Source organism: Stigmatopora nigra, chromosome 11 (genome assembly GCF_051989575.1).
Source record: "Stigmatopora nigra isolate UIUO_SnigA chromosome 11, RoL_Snig_1.1, whole genome shotgun sequence".
NCBI classification, from domain to species: domain Eukaryota; kingdom Metazoa; phylum Chordata; class Actinopteri; order Syngnathiformes; family Syngnathidae; genus Stigmatopora; species Stigmatopora nigra.
Window position 1 is genome coordinate 5,571,846 of NC_135518.1, and position 18,590 is coordinate 5,590,435.

General features: G+C 37.3%; 1 protein-coding gene across 1 annotated transcript in view; it reads right to left on the minus strand.

The window, feature by feature from the left end:
- Positions 1-18,590, minus strand: part of abca12 (ATP-binding cassette, sub-family A (ABC1), member 12) — a 46,017-nt gene that overhangs the window by 3,819 nt on the left and 23,608 nt on the right. Inside the window, exons 41-65 of the mRNA XM_077728805.1 lie at positions 17,505-17,619; positions 16,977-17,306; positions 16,692-16,761; positions 16,470-16,604; positions 15,719-15,880; positions 15,345-15,528; positions 14,169-14,387; positions 13,314-13,510; positions 12,432-12,589; positions 12,038-12,271; positions 11,738-11,879; positions 11,193-11,439; positions 10,476-10,565; positions 9,532-9,619; positions 9,304-9,431; positions 9,132-9,219; positions 8,361-8,469; positions 7,178-7,232; positions 5,554-5,731; positions 5,321-5,436; positions 3,348-3,510; positions 2,989-3,248; positions 2,227-2,428; positions 1,690-1,799; positions 797-947 (exon numbers count right to left, since the gene is read on the minus strand). Of these exons, the coding sequence (XP_077584931.1) occupies positions 797-947; positions 1,690-1,799; positions 2,227-2,428; positions 2,989-3,248; positions 3,348-3,510; positions 5,321-5,436; positions 5,554-5,731; positions 7,178-7,232; positions 8,361-8,469; positions 9,132-9,219; positions 9,304-9,431; positions 9,532-9,619; positions 10,476-10,565; positions 11,193-11,439; positions 11,738-11,879; positions 12,038-12,271; positions 12,432-12,589; positions 13,314-13,510; positions 14,169-14,387; positions 15,345-15,528; positions 15,719-15,880; positions 16,470-16,604; positions 16,692-16,761; positions 16,977-17,306; positions 17,505-17,619 (3,931 nt within the window). The remainder of the gene's footprint in view (positions 1-796; positions 948-1,689; positions 1,800-2,226; positions 2,429-2,988; positions 3,249-3,347; positions 3,511-5,320; positions 5,437-5,553; positions 5,732-7,177; positions 7,233-8,360; positions 8,470-9,131; positions 9,220-9,303; positions 9,432-9,531; positions 9,620-10,475; positions 10,566-11,192; positions 11,440-11,737; positions 11,880-12,037; positions 12,272-12,431; positions 12,590-13,313; positions 13,511-14,168; positions 14,388-15,344; positions 15,529-15,718; positions 15,881-16,469; positions 16,605-16,691; positions 16,762-16,976; positions 17,307-17,504; positions 17,620-18,590) is intronic.

Sequence of the window (18,590 nt, forward strand, 5' to 3'; positions counted from 1 at the left end):
GTTTTTTAAATGGTTAAATGGTCCGGCCACACTTCTGTTTGACCATCGATCCATCATTTATGCACCCTTAGGTTAACAAATGCTTATGAGCTACCTCCAAAACAAAAATAACACACATAGAGGACTGCACCTTTTCAATAGTTAAGAAAAAAGTGGAATACAGCTGCCTTTGCTGGTTTACTTTGTTTCAGGTGTCCTCTCTTTAAAAATACTTTGTCACTTTCGCTTTTAACACAGTTGTGTATTTTGTTTTATGTTTTTTTTTTAATACTATATCTTATTATTGGGTGTTTTTTTGCCTACTTACCCTCACTGCTTTGTACAGCCATTTGGTCAACAGTGTTGTTTTATGAGTGTTCAATAAAGTGGCTTAGATTACAAAATACATAATTCCCTTCCTTAATTATTTAGCGAATTTTCACATTTTCTGAAGAGGAATAAATGCTGACAATCCGTAAATGTCCAATTGAACGATATATTGATCATTTGCTCTGGATATTTCAGAGAAACACTTTAAGTAATCAACATAGGAAGAGCTCAATGGTCTTGACAACAATAAAGGAGAAAAAGGACCTTGGTGACCACTAAAATGAGTCCTGAGGACGAGGTTAAAATTTTACATGCTGACAACATAAGTGTAAAACATTTTAAGGGGCCCAAAACCCAGATGACAACACTCAATATGATCACACCTGCTGATTTTTTTTCAGGATGGAAAAATTCAACCTCATATCAGTTGCTTTTACAATCATTGCAGTTTTAAGATGACGGCAAAACAAGAGTCTTTAACTGTTACCTTGTCAATTTTTCTCTCAGAGATACCATGAAGCCGTGCATAAAAACACAAGTGTTCCTCTCCAGTGAGCAGATTATCCAATGCATCCACCTGGGGACAGTAGCCAATGTTGATTCCCTTGTGCCTGCATTCCATAATGTCTACCAGTCGCCTGAGAAAACACACAAAAATAGACAGATGCACTTGAAATGTCTTTGGCATACTTTAGAAGGGAATTGGACATTGTTCCAAATATAGACTCATGATTAGTACTTTAAATTGCAAAGCTTATCATGCCAATGAATCTTAATGTCATTTTAATATTGGAGTAATGAATTATGCTACATAATCATTTGTCATAAATAAATGTAGTTTATCTACATTTCATCCGACAATGGGATGTAGACAAACTGATTTTTTTTTTAATGAAACACAAAATGGTTGCAATTATTATCATCATTGTTGTTATTTTTATTATTGTTTGCGGTGTTATTTTTGTTATTATTGTTATTATTATTAATATTATTATTTTTCAGTTTATCTCCCTATTTTAAACAACAAAAATATCTGCAGGTAAAATACACTTTTCTAAATCTTGCTTTTTATTCCGCAGGCTTTTTTTATATTCCCAAAAGGCACAGAAATACACGATGAATTACACAAGTATTAAACAGATTCCTGCTGGGACTAATTAACAGAATGAAAATATTAGCATGGGATTGCTGTGGGCACGGACAATACAAGTAACAAATCTGGCACTCTAACAAATTTAAGCACTCTCACCATAACAAAACAACTGTTAAAACATTCATCATCACGGAAGATCTGAATCAGCACATGAGTACCATATGCTTTCATTTCACTTGCTTACATTTGCTTTTAAAAAATGAAAAAAACATGAAAGAGTATCTTACCCATCCCAGCCCCTGATCTGGGCATTGCCAGCACTGGGGCTGACATCTCCTGTAAGCATCTTGAAAGTGGTTGTTTTTCCTGCACCGTTCACTCCTAGCAGACCAAAGCACTTTGGGAAGAGATCATTTATTAAAACTGGAACTTTTGACCACGATGTTGGACATAAAGTTAAATATGTAACCTCTTTCTAGACAGTATATTTGGAATCAAAAAATACAATAAGTCACATTTTGCAATTAACCATTGCCAGCTTTAGAAATCCATACAATTAGGACTGGGAAAAGATGGCAGGGGATGTTTTTTATGAAATAACATTAAAGCAATAAAAGTAAGATGATTTGATGATCTTGTCCTTAGTTTGAGTGATGTAAGTAGTAATGGGTCAAAGATATGGTCTTTTCAATGTAAAAATATTTCATTTTCAGAGCAAATCTGATTCATCCATCACCATCAATGGCAGCCAATGAGTAAATGGGTCCCAACTTTACACAAGGACAAGCTAGACTAAGTTGGCAGTCTTATATTGGCAAGAATACCTCTCCAGCAGGAATTCCCAAAGAAAGCCTTTTGACGGCATAGGTTTGCTTGTTCAGATGCTGATAAATCTTGGTGAGCTGGTTGACTTGTAGGATGTCAGAACCAGCTGCTCCGCTGGCCACCCTCAATCGCTCAGTTTTGACATCTTCATCCTCGTCCTCAACTAATTGGAACACCTTTTTTCTGCCCAGAATTAGGTGACTTTGCAGAAGGGAAAAATGATGACACCAATTACTAAAATGCTGGGGATGCAAAATTGTCATTGGGAGTTGAAAATAATTCGAAACAAATGAACGGTGATAAAAAATAACCAAATTATACTATCTTGTTCCTAAAGAACCATTTGCTTTTGTAGTAGCTTTTCCACCAGTGCATTCTGATGCACCTATTCACTAATTAATAAACGTTACTATTTGGTTTTTTTTTGGCACTGTCCATTTGAGTTGATTTTTTTTATTTCAATTCCATTGTGCTTCTTGCACTGCTTCTGATTCTCTCTATATACTTCATTCTATACAAGAACAGAAACTTTTTTGTAAGGCTTACACAGTACAAAAAGCCTTTGAAAGAAAATAATTATGAAACGTGTTTCACAAACACAGGTTTACATTAAAAGATCATTAATTTTAATCAATTTTAATTCATTTAATTTCATTTCATTCAATTATGAGTTTTGAAAGGGGTTGACGGATGCTCATAATACCAACATTACATAGTTGAAACAGAATAAAATAAAATAAAAATATATATGTATTTCTCACCTGACTTTGCGCACAAGGTAAGTGTTAAGCAAGAGTCGCAGGGCAAAGAACACCACACTTAGAATGATGGAGGAGATGAACATCCAGCCAAGAGCTTCTGTAGAGTATGGATTCTTGTATGCATCAATGCCATATCCTCTCAGGACCTGGACCTCAACATCCATTCTCGCCAACATCATCAATCCATTCCCAAAGTTGAATTGAGGAAAGATGAGGAAGGCATTGGTCAATATGTTGAAGATATTTTGAATGTTCTCTTTCTGAAGGAGATCACAAGAGGAGGAAGTCATTATGTGTGAAACAGATCATTGTAACTACTAAGGGTTATTGTGTGATTATAAAACTGAGATGATGCTGACCTCTACATTATTTGTTACACGCTGACCCAGAAAATAGAGAATCGAGCTGGACATTATGGTATTGATGCTGATGCAAAGGTTAATGCACACATAGGTGATGAAGGCCATCTCTGAATCCTTGAATAGGCCTGATAAAAGATACATCCAGGGGAAGGTGGCAAACCTGAGGAGTTGACAGTAGAAGCATGACTTAATATATTTTGAAAAATGGAACATCTATTTGAAAGAGTCTACGGTTAAAAATCAAATCCAGATGAAAGTGAATCATAACTATATAAGGGAAACACTACTTTTGAGCCATGTTATCATACTTTGACATCACGTTTTTTGGTCATGTAGGCCACAGTATTAATATTTGGCATACAAGATGATTGCATGACCTAAAATGTGATGTTCACATCTTCAGACGCCAGATCCAGAGTGTTCCTCTCCTATAAATCAAAACCTTCTTAAGGGAACAATTATGTATATAGTTATGTCTGTTTCCCTGAATGTTCACGGTCAAAATAACTCAAGAATGAATAAAAGGACTGTTTTCAAACGGTATGCATGTGTAGTATATAATTATTATATATAATTAATTTTCCTATGAATTATTTTTTTAATCGATAAAATATTAATAAAAATAACAGAAATAAAAACTGAAATACTGTGGTTATCTCTTCTAATAACCCTTTAGATTCTTTTTTTTTCTCTTTTTTTTCATAGTAATTAACTCATTGCCTATCATTGACATTGATAGATATCCAATTCATTTACACTGAGGTGAATGGGTGTAAATGTACTACTGAGGAGAATAATTGCTACAAGCCTCTCACAGTCATGATGTGTAGAATCATCAATGGCAGCCAAAGCGTTAAAAGAATGCCTTGTTGGGGGTGTTTTGATGTATATTTTAGAAACAGCGGAAATAAGGCAGAGAAACAGAAAAAAATCACAATGTAGAGAGAAATAATCACAAGACAAAGAGTGCATACAGCCACGATGCTACTTGAAGAAAAAAGAGGAAAATGGATAACTTTTTTCTTTACTCCCTCAAACCTTTATATTTTCTGCCCCACTGTTTCCTCTCATATAATCTGCTTGTTTATTTGATTGGGTCAAAACAACACAAACAGATCTAGAGAGGGGTGTGTGTGTGGGGGGGGGGGGGGGCAAGGGAAATAGATTAATAGGGGAAAAGTAGCACAAGGAGACAAATAGAGCCCGACAGAGACGTTACATCTGGGAAGAATGCCCGGAAAAAGGTGCTTGGTAGACACAGGACGGGTGCCAAAGCACAGCAGATAACAGCAGCATGACGGCTGCAAAGCAGACCAGGTGGGTGCTTGCTGCCAGATGGAGGAATGTGATTATTCATTGCTTGGGAGGGGGACATCTGTCTGATAAATGAGTTGCACAGTGCTGACTCTGCCTCCTAAGATCGAGAGCCCGTTGGCAGCAGAGGAAAACACAGGAGGGTGAACAGTAAATAGTAGAATTAAAATGATGTAAATATTGTCAAGGACAGATGTAGCTTCAGATTTGTATGCAACAGAGAATTCCAATTACTACTGTGGCAATGTGATGACAACCAAAGAGCATAAAGATTGGCCTTCTTTTGAAATGTTGCTGTTGCCATCATTTTCAGACATGAGTTAGTTTTAGATGACATCGATGGTAATTATCATTAATAGGGCACAACTTTAACTCATTGGTTGACATCAGTGGAGCTATACATCCATGCAAAAAAAAAATGTCTACATGTGTGCTGCTGTTGCCTGGTGAACCAAATCATCAACCAATTAACTGGTATGAATACAGTCTGGCACTAGATTGAATCTTAGACTGCCTGAGCTGATTCCTATCAGGTATTGGAATTTCTAATTTAGCTATCCTAAAGAGCACACATTAGAAATGGTGTGCTTCAAATCAGTAAGCTCCGACATCACAAATGAAGACAGACTGCACATGAATGCTGCATGCAAACTCACCCAAAGAGGACCAGAAGTAGTGAGACAGCGCCTAAATTCTGTTGCTCTGTGAAGGCCGGAATCTGGAAGGCTGCAACCACAGCGATGGTCAAACTGACAGGAATCAGATAAAGGATCTGTAAGGAAAATATTCCAGGTCATAATGGATTTCTGGCAGATTATTTGATGGTATCAGTTATTAAATGGAGGATATGTTATTTTAATGATTTATAGACCAGTCAATTAACTGTTACCATGTCATAAAGGAAGTTAATGACCCAATACAAGGGCTCGCTGATGCCTGCGATGTGCTGTAGCCTCTTGGAGCCATTCTGATGCTCACTCACAATGTAGAGGGAGAAGCTGGATGTTGTGATAGAATAACCTATAAGGACACACATTGCCACGAGGATCTGGAGCATTCCCATTGTGCTGTGAAGACAGAATTGAGTTATCCAGATGTGGTTGCACAAAAACAATAAAACAGCAACATTTTTTATGAAATGTTCGACCGAGATGCAATCATGAAAACTATATTATGCTTTTTTGCTGCATGCATTTGTTATTGACTGTATCCTGGTGTGGAGTACTATAACAGCATATAAGAATATACCTTTCATTAAAGTATAAATGAACTAAATTGAATACAGAAAGATAAAAAGAGTTCATATTTCACCAGCTGTGGCAGCCGATGAGGTAATCATTAGTCTCTGTAAATGCTCATGTTTCAGTGTCTTTGATGGCGTTAGATGTACAATCTACTTTAACTGGAGGGGAGGGGGTGCAATGGATTGGACGACTGGAGCTGTCAATGGCAGTGTGCCATAAACAGTTAGGAATAGACTTTTTCTCCCTAAATTCAACTGGATCTAGGTAAAATATAAATAAGCACATAATAATAAATGAACTAATGAACCAAAGAACTTGCAGAATCTTGCAGTATTCAATTCACAAGAGAACCATTTTTGAAAACATCTTATTTTTTAATCTAGACATTACTACCCGCGCCTATGTAACCTCTTTCTGTTGGCAAGGCAGAACAGCCACTCTAATCAACTACCCGCTGCTCAGAGAGGATAAAGCAGTAGCTGGCTGAGTGACCAAGTGGGAAGGAGGAGGGGAAACAAAAAAATGGAAGGAAGGAAGGAAGGACCGTGTGGTGGGAGCTTAAAGAACACTTCAATTAGAGAATATCGCCAGTAGCAACTGATCAGGCTCATTATCAGCATGGCCAAACTCTAGCTTTAGCTTCCCAGTGTGTCCCAAGAGCCGCTACACTGTTCGAGACAAGACATCTTTCCGTAATGAGATGACTTTATCTTTAAAAATGTCGAGGCTAAATCAATACATCAATATCGACTAGGAAGGAAAATAAATGCCTGTTTGCCCTTCAAAAGCTTTGCCACACTGCCAAAAACAAAAAGCTGTATCTATGGTTACAAAAATACTTAAAACTCAAGGTTGTAGAGTGATGCTTTCACAGCTATCCATTCACTAAATATTTTATTTGGTGTTCTACTGGAAGACTCAGACTTTGAATAAGTAACCAATCCAATCCAATTTCAGAGTCCGAATATATCATCCATTTTCCGGAGATGTTCACTCAATTAGTTGCTCAGCTACCGGCAGGCCAATTGTCATAGCAGTTTAACACAGATCAAAATGCGAGAGCAAGAAATCCATTTAGAAAATCAAACATGCATGTAAAAGGAAAAAAAAAATGCAAATTACATAATCTACCCTCTCCAACCTAACCAGTTGTCTTTGAATGAAAAGTATAAGGACATAGATCAATAAGTATTTACATCTTCACGACCGTAAATGATATGAAAACTAATTGGTCATTTAAATAAAAGAAAATTGAAAAGTGCTATTTACATTGAGTCATCTTCATCTGTGCGCCCAAAGTAGGGATGGCTGGAAACTGAAATTTCTGCGGCAGAAGCATAAAAAATATGATTAATATACCGTATTTTCCGCACCACATTACTAGTAGTGGTGGTAGTGGTAGTAGTAGTATGATTAGTAGGGGATTGTGTTATACATTCAATAGATCAAGGGTGGGCAATCTGATCCACTGTGGGTGCAGGTATTTGTTCCAATTTATCCAACCTAGAGAGTTTAACCAATTAGATTTCTGCTGAAAGAAGAAGCACCTGACTGTAATCCACTGATTGCATATGTAACATACCCGATTGGTTGAAAAGTTTCCCCTTATGGGTTGGAACCAAACACCCACTGCGGCCCTTTGTGGAATAGTTTGCCCACGCCCACACTAGATAGAGGTGTGGTAGTACTAATAGTAGTAGTGGTTAGGATTTGTGTTATGTATCAACTAAAATATGGAGCCGTGCTAAATTAATATAATGATTAACCAATAATCATCTATATACAAGGCGGGCTGTCAGCTTTTGATAAAATTGAAGCCTTTAAGCTGCACCTTATAGTGCGGAATATACGGTAGTAAAACAAGAAAATTTTAGCGTCATAACATGTTAATCTTTGTCCAAAAATGTATTTTAGCTTTTGTTTTGTCTAATAAAACCATTGACCATTTTCATACATATAAAAACCCATGTGTCAAGAACTTACCGATCCTTTCTCTATGTGAGCAAATACCTGTTATAGCTCTGTTTAGCACAAATTACTAATGAACAGTTAAGCAAAACATATCTGCTATTCATAATGAAAAGATTGGTTACTCTCACGATTAGTCTTTTTTAGGTGAGCCCAAGTGTGCTGACACATCCGTAGGCAGGTTCTAACCTAGAGTGGGAAGTCTATTATATAAGGGTTAAGGAGGTCCGTGTCCAAAACTCAAAGCTCAAAACTGTCATAACTATCCTTCCTTTATCTCACACCTCCATGAGTGTGAAACATTATACACTAACATTAAAAGTCTATTTACATGTAATGGATAAGTTTGTAAAAAATGTCTAGTCTAATCTTTACAGTGGCACAATGGCACAATATGAATAATTTGAAGACCTGTGTCTTTATTGCTTGTATTTGCATGTGATACGTATACTGCGCTTGTATTCACAAGTACTTCACAGCATACCGTATTTCTTTGGATCCTTCTCTGCTGGAAGTTTGGAGCGTAGGATGAGATTGTTCAGGCTGTTTAAATATGCTGGCATTGTGTGGTAGCCCTCAGGATTGAACCAAACCTACACAAACACACAGACAAATGCACACGTGTGTGTAGGCAAAAATTCAACATAATGATGTGAGGCCATGTTCAAATTTTAAGGTATTATTTCTCCATGGAAGTTACAAATGCCTAGAAAATGACATTTCTGGAGAAATTGGGGGATTATTAACTCTATGTCTCTTTGGTCACTTCTGATTAATTTGGAGGAATTTTTGAGTGACCTCTTTGTTAACTTGCGGGTTACCTTTGATGGTGCTAGACATCTGATCTATTTTGACTGAGAGGGGACGAAAGACTATCCCAGTCAACATGGATTGGACGTCTTGCAACATCAATGAGACTGAACTTACTGAACTTACTTAAAAGCTAGCCCTCCCAGTTTAAATTAATTGGATGTCTGTCTTTGTAAATGTGAGGAAATTGATTAATTTAAGGTCCCTTGTTAATTTTAGGCTACTTAGGTAACTTTTTCTTGGTTTGGGGTTTTTGCTAGTGTGACTTCACTTCTTTTAAAAGAAACATGTGAATTTTTTGGAATGTTTTGAAGTTTCGGAAAAGTGTCTTCTGCGCCGAAAATGTGGACATGGAAAAAATCATGTGAATATTATATGTGGGGAGCTTTATCTTCCTTTGCAAGCATCCCCACAATTATAAATGCGACAGAGAAGAGAGTGATACCTTAGATAAGGTGGCATTTTCAGACTTGGCAATAAGATCCATTTGTAGGTCAGAAGGGAGTTTCATTCCAAATTCAAATCCACCATACCTGGGAGATAAAGTTGGTTGTGGAAACAGCCTTTCCGTGCTTTGATAAATATAAGCAAAAATATGTAGGTTTCTTGAACCTTACCTGTTTCTGACAAAGTTATTAGCCGTTGTTAATAAATAATTCTCCACATTGATTTCACTAAGGTTGTAAACCATCTGAGAAGATGGGATCTTCAAAGAGGCTGGTTGGAATTGTTCCCCATGACAAGTCTGCATGATAAATGGGAATGAATCAAAAATCATTCAGCGATGGTGTAGCTGCCAACAAAGGTGATGTGGCGATTAAAGTTACATTCTCATTGTCTCTCACCTGATCTTCATCGGTACATTTACAGTTACTAAATGATATGGAATTTTTCCCTCTTGATTTCCAGCTTTTGGGTTGGCGTGTGCACATCCTTGAAAGAAAGAAAAAGATCACAGCAATCAGTATTAAACGGGAGTGCAATCCACTGGCAAGAAAGTATCTTGACATGAGTAGATATGATGACTTCAACTCCATCCAAGGAGATGTGAAATAAAGGGGATCTAATTATAGAGTGGGGCAGCTGCAAGCACTAAAGACTTGACTGCCATTTTGTGTACTATTGAGAAATGTTCAAAGATTAAAATTTGTGCAGCTTGACATTCATGTATTTTGCATCTGGCTATTCGTGCACTTTACATGGAGTCTTCAAAAAAAGTCTTTGTTTGGCACAAATTTAGCACATAAAAAACTGTCAAAAGTCACAAAGAAAATACTAACCTAAATGACAATTGATAAATGCAGTTTTTAGATTATGTTAGCATATACAGTACAGCAAGGTTTAATGCTTTGAAACTGAAGGACAACATGAAGATGGTAGATTTGATTTGCAGTGGTCTGCAGCACACGCTCATTGTTGTAATTTGCAGGCAAAACATTCAATCCCTTTGCACTGTTGGATTTTTATGCATCTTCCGTGGGCAAGGGAGCTGTAAAATAGCTCCGAGATATACTTCATGAGTCTCAACAGTGATTCGGTGACAGTAAGGAGAAAATCTCTGTAATAAACGGGAGTTGTTTATGGAATACGAATTATGATTTCAAATGGCAAAACTATTCTGTAGTCTTTCCCTGACATACCATCCAGTCAAACACAGGAAAAATAAGAAGGACGATCATGAGAGTTGCTAAAATATACAAGGCGGTAAATTAGATAAAGGAAACCGAGTAATGTAGAGGTAAGGGATGAATGACAACCAGCAGTGTTGTGTGTTGATATGTTTACATACGGATTTCTGGATTGATCGAGGCAGCTGTTATCCATTCCAGGGAATGACATCATTGTGTTTGCCAGTTGGTGGGATTGTCCATTTTCATCTCTGTGAAAATTCATAACAGATAATGGGCTAAATTATATGTTTGAAGCAAATTACCCTTTTGATGATGCATTCTAGAGCAAAAATTATCCCTCCAACACCGGTCTAACTAAATCCTTGAATTAAGAAAATACTCATAAACATCAACCTTTATATTGAATAAAGAAACCACTGAAAAACTTGTTCTTGGAATGTCACCTTAACATTTTCTTCAGTACATATTCTGCATCCTTGATCAAATAGAAACGCTATTCAGGGCAAAGACAACCTCCCGTGACACTTTTAATGTTATTCACTTTAATCATGCATTGATTCAACACACATTGTATTCTCCACCTTTATTCCCCCTGAGGCAATGTTCGCCTTTCAAAGAACCTCAACTTTGTGATACATACAATTTTTATGCAGGACATGTTGCACCATTTCAAGCAACAAGATGCCTCAGTCAACCTAATATTAGATTCAAAAACGAATTGCATTGTGGTAATTATACATCTATAGAAACACAATGTTTTGGACAAATCACTAAATTAACGTGTGGTCTCATCCAAAGACCTTGACAGTCATTACATGAATTAAAGCAAAGGAACTTGATATTGATTGATGGATGAGCGACTTAGTGTGACCCACCTGAAAAAAGAGTAGCCTGGTCCGAAGTTGTAGAGTGCAGGGCTAAGCTCCAGTTCAGGATAGTGCAACAAATCATTCTTGATGGAGCCGAGGCCCATGGCAAGTGTCACAAATAGTACAGGAAGTAGGATTTGGGAGATTAGGCCTCTGTAGTTTCTGCGGCTGTGATGGAACCGCTTGATCAATATGGCTTTGATTTGTTGCCAAGCAAGTGACATGCCTTGTACTCTATTGGAACTGGTCAGGCCTAGAGAAAAGGGTTGAAAAACACAACACTGAAATGAATCGATCCCTCACTTTTCTTTACTGTTGGCTAGATGAATAAAACACTGTAATTACAATATTTGGAATTGGTGCAGAGCAAAGATGGGAAGGCTTTTTGTGTTTTAATAAAAATGTAAAATTGGACTGCAGTTTATAAAAGGGGACAAAAGTCATTATATGAAGAGTGATAAAGTAATATCCCAATGTTATGATGATAATATCATGCCAAAACTATTTTAATTCAGGACATAAATCAAGTATATATACATAATTATGCATACCAATTTTGTCAGAACTCGCCAAAATGTCAAATGGATCTGTGGAGAAACTCTCGGCAGAGTTGGTCTCTGAAATTGTCTCTGAGATAGAAAAGGGTCTGTCTTGCACACTTTCATTGCTTTCTTCAATCAAATGTAGGAATACCTACACGAATGAAGCAGAAGAGAAAACAACAGAACATGAGATAATCAATTCACTCTTTTAATACCAATTTATCGTATAACACAGCCAGAACAATTAATTTTCCAATGCTCTAAACAGGATGAACAAGAATATAGTTTTAAGTAAATGACCAAGCTTACCTCTTCTAGGGTGGTGTCAGAGATACCGTAGCCTGCCAGCTGTAGGTCATCAAGGTTGGCATCCAGGGCTGTTAAAAGTGAGCTATAAGAGGAGGCATTAGATGAGGAAAATTGGGGCAGAGTGTAGATCAGGTCACCCCCTTGGGCCTCTTTTAGGCGTGCTTCAGGTATGTGCGCTTGGATGAAAGCCTTCATATCAGCATCGTCAAAGCGCCCAGACTCAGAAATCTGCACCTGAAGTGGTTCGGAAAATGAATTAGTCGTCTCTATATGATTAAAAAGAAAAGTGTTTTTTTTATCATTACTCCGAATGGACGTGGTGGAAAAAGAAAACGGTTCATTATTTCATTGACATTAAGTGATATCTCATGCTTGACTAAGTTACTAAAATGACCTTTTTAGTCAGAGTGAGTTTGTAGCCTTGGCCAAGCTTGTCTTTCAAATAGAAAGGTGAGCCACAACATTTCAATCCTCCTTGCTCTAGGAAGGCTATGCGGTCACTCAGCATTTCAGCTTCGTCCAGGTGATGGGTGGACATGATGATAGTGTGCCCTGAAAAAGTGTAAACAAACACAAAAACACATTTGAGTATTAATCAGGATAAACACCAAAGAGAAAAAAAAAACATTTGCTCTTTGATAGATGAATTTACTCTGCAGCTCAGTTCAGCTGTTAAAACAGCAAACCCATTCATGCTTTCATTTTTTATACCCCTTACCCTCAAAAGGGATGCATAAGTGCCTATCCAAGCCAACTGTGGGCAGTTAGTGGGGTACACCCTGAAATGGTTGCCAGCGAATCATATGGCACAATGAGACAAACAACCATTCACGCTAACTCAAACCCTAGTCATACCTTGGGACAATTTAGAACATTCAACTGCAAATTTACTCAATGATAAATCAACTCTTGAACTGAATTTAAACCACCATTAAGGCAAGTGATGAATTTTGATAGTTTAGCCGTTTTAACTTAGTCTCATCAATATCTTGCATGTGGTCGTCACAATAAAAACAAGCAGTGCAGAAAATGAATGAATGTGTGCCATTGAAAGCCATAGACATCCAATTCATTCAAACTGAGAGGACTGTCTGTGAATCCTTGTGTTTTAGTGCCATGAAGGGCGTTATGCATCCCGACTATTTTGACTGAGAGGGTCTGGCAGCGATCATTCACTGCTAGTTTCTCCCAATCTGAATGAAATGGACGTCTAGCATCGTCAATGGCAATAAGTTAATAATCAACCGTGAGCATGATGCAGGGAGGTCTGACTCACTCTGTTTATTTTGGATGATTATATCCCAGATGCTGCGCCTGGAACACGGATCAACACCTGTGGTGGGTTCATCGAGCACCACCAAGCGAGAGCCACCAATGAATGCAATGGCAATTGATAACTTGCGCTTCATGCCTCCAGAAAGTGCGCCCACCCGCTTGTGTCTGTGAATGTACATGCCCGTGTCCTCCAGGATCCTGAAAAATGAATTAGTGGAAAGAAGTGAAGCGAACCACATGTTGACATAATGCACACATGCGTTTTTATACTTTTTTTCTGAAGTGGTTTGGTTGGTGGATGGTTACATTTCTTTCTATTAACACAGATTGATCACTGTTGCCTTGGAAATTGAGCAAACATAGTAAAGAATAGAAAAAAAAATCCTTACAGAACTCATGTTACATCAGTATTCTCTCCCAGCAACTAATGGCCACATAAGTATTTTATGATATGACCATGCTGTCGAGATGTCAAATTGAAAACCATATTTTCAGGGTAACAGGTGGATAAATTACATTATCTTTATCACCGGAGATGAGTATAAATAAAGTGTGGCAAGAGAGTATGCTTGACTACAACCATGTTTAACTTTTTCTCCAGGGTACAATCGGCATTCAATTCTAGGCACTGTAACAATTTCCCACATTTCATTTTTATTAACGGGAGATAGTGTCAACTGAACAAAAAGCACTGTTTCACCATGGCTGATAAAAAAACTAAAGGCCATTAAAATACACTATATTACATTACTGCGTCATGGAAAAATCAAGACATGATCCTAAGAGCTTACCCCAACCTTGCTAAGAGCAATATAATAGTAAGCATTCATTAGAATCTGGATGACTAAACACTTACGTTCTGACTTGCTCATGCAATTCTCCGAGGGACCATTGTGGGGCCTTTATTTGGCCATAGAGCAGCAGGTGCTCCTTGGTAGTCATGTGGTCAAAGAGAACATCATATTGCATGCACACGCCTAAATCTTTGCGGATGGCAGCCAAATCTGTTTCCATGTCTCGTCCATACACTTCTATATTCCCAGATGACGGTGGAAAGAGGCCAGTGAGTAGAGACCTAAGGACACAGAAAGAGTAACATTTACGATACACTTTACATTGTTTTAGAATCCAATTTAATTAATACTGTACAATAAATCATAATATAAACTGAATGTTTATTAGATGTTTATTTTATATGGACAGTGCAGATGGCTATTGGTCATTTTTATCTGTGCTAGGATATAACTAGGTGGAATGCAATCACTAATCTAATCTTGAGTCCTTACACGTAGCAGCCACAAAGTAATGAGACCTAATACACAAGCTTTGTCTGGTGTGGAATGGAACTCCTTATGAGGTGTATTTCAAAGTGTTTCATATAATTTCTCATACGAGAATGTAGTTGTTCTACCTTGTTGGGAAAATTGTAAATGATAATATCATCCTCAAAATGTAATCCATTCATAATTGTTTGGCACAAATTTAAAGAACATATCTGTGCAGTAAATATTTTAATCCTTTATAGGACAGGTGACTATTTAGGAAATTAAAATTAAATAAAGACCTGGCTTCTACATACATGGGCATCCCATTTTGGGCCATGTAAGCCACAATATTAACAATTGCTATACAAGTATGGCCCATGTAACCCAATTTTACCAAATTCGATGTCAGTCCCTAACTGTCAAAATGGATTAGGCGTCTAGCACCATCAACAATGTGCAAATGAGCTCATTGAGTGTCCTATAAAGGCTTAATAGAAATGATAAACATCAACAAAAATAGATGTCCAATACATTTAAACGGGGGCAACTGACTGTGAATCCTAATCTTTCATTGGCATTGATGACACTCGACCTCCAATCCATTATGATGGGGAGGTTGGCAACGATCATTTGTTGTCAGCCTCTCTCAGTCAAATTGGAATGGGCGTCAAGCCTCCTCAATGGCAGCATTGAGTTAGAATCATGCATGTTCATTGCTAAAATTTTCTTGAGACACAAAAAAAGGACAAGTGTGACAGTTTACATACATGGTAGTAGTCTTTCCAGCGCCATTGTGACCAAGCAATGATGTGACATGGCCCTCGTAGAAGGAAACGTTAAGGTTTTTAATGCCTACTCGATCATCATAGATTTTAGTTAGACCTTGAAGGGCAACACCCACTGGTAGGTGAGAGAAGTCTTCACCAGTTTGAGAAAAATGTTTGCTCTGACCTGAGAATGAACAAATGCAAAATGTAAACCAAACAACCATTGTATAAAGGGCATACTGAAAAGAGTGAGAGAAATAATGTACAATGAGGTACTTCAATATGGAGTATAATAGGACAACAAAGCGAGACATTCTCCAATCAGTGTGAACAAACTGTGCCCGTAATTGTAAGGATGTAATTACTTTTTTTACCTTTCCCCTTGCTTCCAGAGAACACGGGTAGTTTTGAATTCATGGTGTTGGCAAACAAAAGTCCTTTGCCACCTTTTTGTGACTTTCTAGAGCAGTCGAAAAGGTCAGCCCAAAAGGAGGCTGTAAAGGGGAAGTACCATGGAGCAGGGATGCCATATTTGCCTGATTGAACATGAAAAAGAAAAGAATCATGAAATTACTGAAAGCAGGTAAAAACCAATTCTTAAACAATAACGCCTGCTTCATCTGGGAAACTCACCGCATAAGATATGAGTACAGATTGAATTTATCTTCAATAAAATACTCATTTGAATCACAATTGCATACACAGATGAATCAGTGAACATGATATTAATCGAAAGGCAACATTCCTCTTCTATGTGTATACATACACTATTACATACTGGTTTATATACTGTAAATAGTAGACATTTCCTTTAGCCAAAACATCCAGGTCTAAAACTTTAGGGTTATTGGTTTTATACACACTAGTAAAAGTACTTCCTTTACACCAATTTATTTTACTGGTTATTCAAACTATTATTGTATATCCATTATTGATTGATTTGGCTATTATTCTTTTTCTATACATTGCTTATAGTCCAATCACCATTATAGTCTGTAACTTGTAGAAAACGTGTGAAATGCCGATCGATTCAAAACAAAAGTCCACTGGGCTGCCCATATAATGAATCAATCGATTAATTTTGACATCTCGGTTCTCAATTGATTCAAATTCTATAGAATTCACCTGGGAAAACCATCCGGATGTACATCCCAATCGTGAAGTAGATAATTGAGTCAAAGAGCATCATCCAGCACAGCCAACCAAAAGAAGACGTGTCTCCAGCTAGGGGGGACGAATATGAATTGCTCCACTGAATACCTAAAAAACAAAAACGTCACATTTTATCGACTCACATGTTTACAATGACTAATAAATCATTATCTGATGCAGGTAAGAAATTCATACCTTCTTCCATGGACTCATAGAGAGAGATATACTGACTAGCATAACTGAAACAGCATGGAGAAAACAGGCTCTGTGGGAAAATGAGGCATTGGTAAATAAAACTGAATGAATTAATGGATTTATTAAACATACAAAGAGCAACCAAATCTGGAAATATCTGTCAGATCTTTGTGAGTCTACATCTTTTCTATAATAGCAACCATATTGAAAGCTATTTAGTTGTAGGGACATAATTGAATTTAGTAGATATAAAGAAAAAAAATCTAATTAATAAAAATCCCTCACCAGTGCACTTTTCTGGAAAATGTTGAGACTGGACTCCACTGCCAATACCACAATGTATGGGAAGAAACAGATCATGTAAAAGAGGCTGCCGCTAAGACCAGCAATGTAGGTCTTGTCGAAAAAGGAGCTGATCATGTAACTGAAGGCCAAGATTGTCAAGCCGTAGTCGCTTAGGTATAAGAACAAGAGGAAGCCATTGCTGTGCGAGAGGATGCCACCATGCTTGAGAATCACTGTCATTATGATAATTGTCACGATCAGGTAAGCAGCACACTCCAAGAACCAGGCGATGAAGTGGCTGAATGGATTAACACCCATCATTTTCATATACTGAAAGGGAAAGGAAAATGTCAATACCTATAATATATATAACAGTCAAGTAAGTGTGTACTGTACCTATATTTAGCTCATTATCATCATTTGAAGCGCAATATGAGAAAATACAACAAAAGATATAACAACTGATTTTCCAGTATTTTCAAAAGGATGAAAAGTCTTCCAAATACAAAGTCAAAAATAAAGCCTTACTTGATGCAGCCCCAGTTCTCTTTCATGCACCAATTTCTTGACAAAGTCAGCCACAAAAAGAATCCAAGCTAACATCAGCATGAGTGGGAAGACCAAGGAGATGGCTTCAAGATACCTAAAAAAAAAAAAATAATAATACAAATTATTAATAATAAAATTAATAATACTAATAAAAATACTAATGATTATAATAAAATAATTAAGAAATCATGAGTTCTTATGAAGTTGTTCAGTTTTTCCCCTTATCTTAACTCATTCCTTGCCATTACAATGATAGACATCAAATCTATTTTAAGTGGAATTGAGTAATCATGTTTCATTACAGGGATTGAAGTACAATACTATGTGACTAGGAGGCTGACAGAAATCAAAATTCCCCCTAGTCTATTGGACATCAATCGCTGTCAATGGCAGCTTATGAGTTAACATGGTACTGCAGCTGTTATCTCCGATATTGTACTCTCAGTAATAGATCGGACTATCAGTTTGTCAGGTTGGAGGCAGCCTGTCAGATACAGTGTTCTGATTTTGTAGCAATTGTGAATTGTCAGCATTGTCTCTAAAAGCCCTTGAGAGTAAGCAAAAACTGATGTTGTGCTCTGTTACCAGAAACTATAGTGCATGTTCACCAACTGTTAACGTCAAACATTGAACTGTCAGAGTAGTTAGACTTTACGTTTCAGACATTAGCAGCGGGAACAGTTTGAGTGGAAAGCACACACTATACTCTTAAATATTCATGCATTCTTTTCAGAGCCAATTATGATGTGAGACTTGCAAGTGAATGACTACTTACTGACAGTCCCAAGTGGGTGATAAATTATGAGAGAGTTTGCATTATTCCACATCAATGCCTGGATGTGCATCCTTTCATTTTTCTATGAGAGCGCTCATACTTTACTCAATGCACCCTATATGCAAAACAGTAATGGAATTTATGGTAATCTGGGGAGTTTTTTTTCCCCAAGTGCGTCTATTGAATTTTGTTGTCCATTAATGAAATCTTGCTCATTAATTCATTTTCTGTACCTCTTATCCTCACAAGGGCCACATGCTTGCTGTAGCCTATCCCAGCAAACTATATGT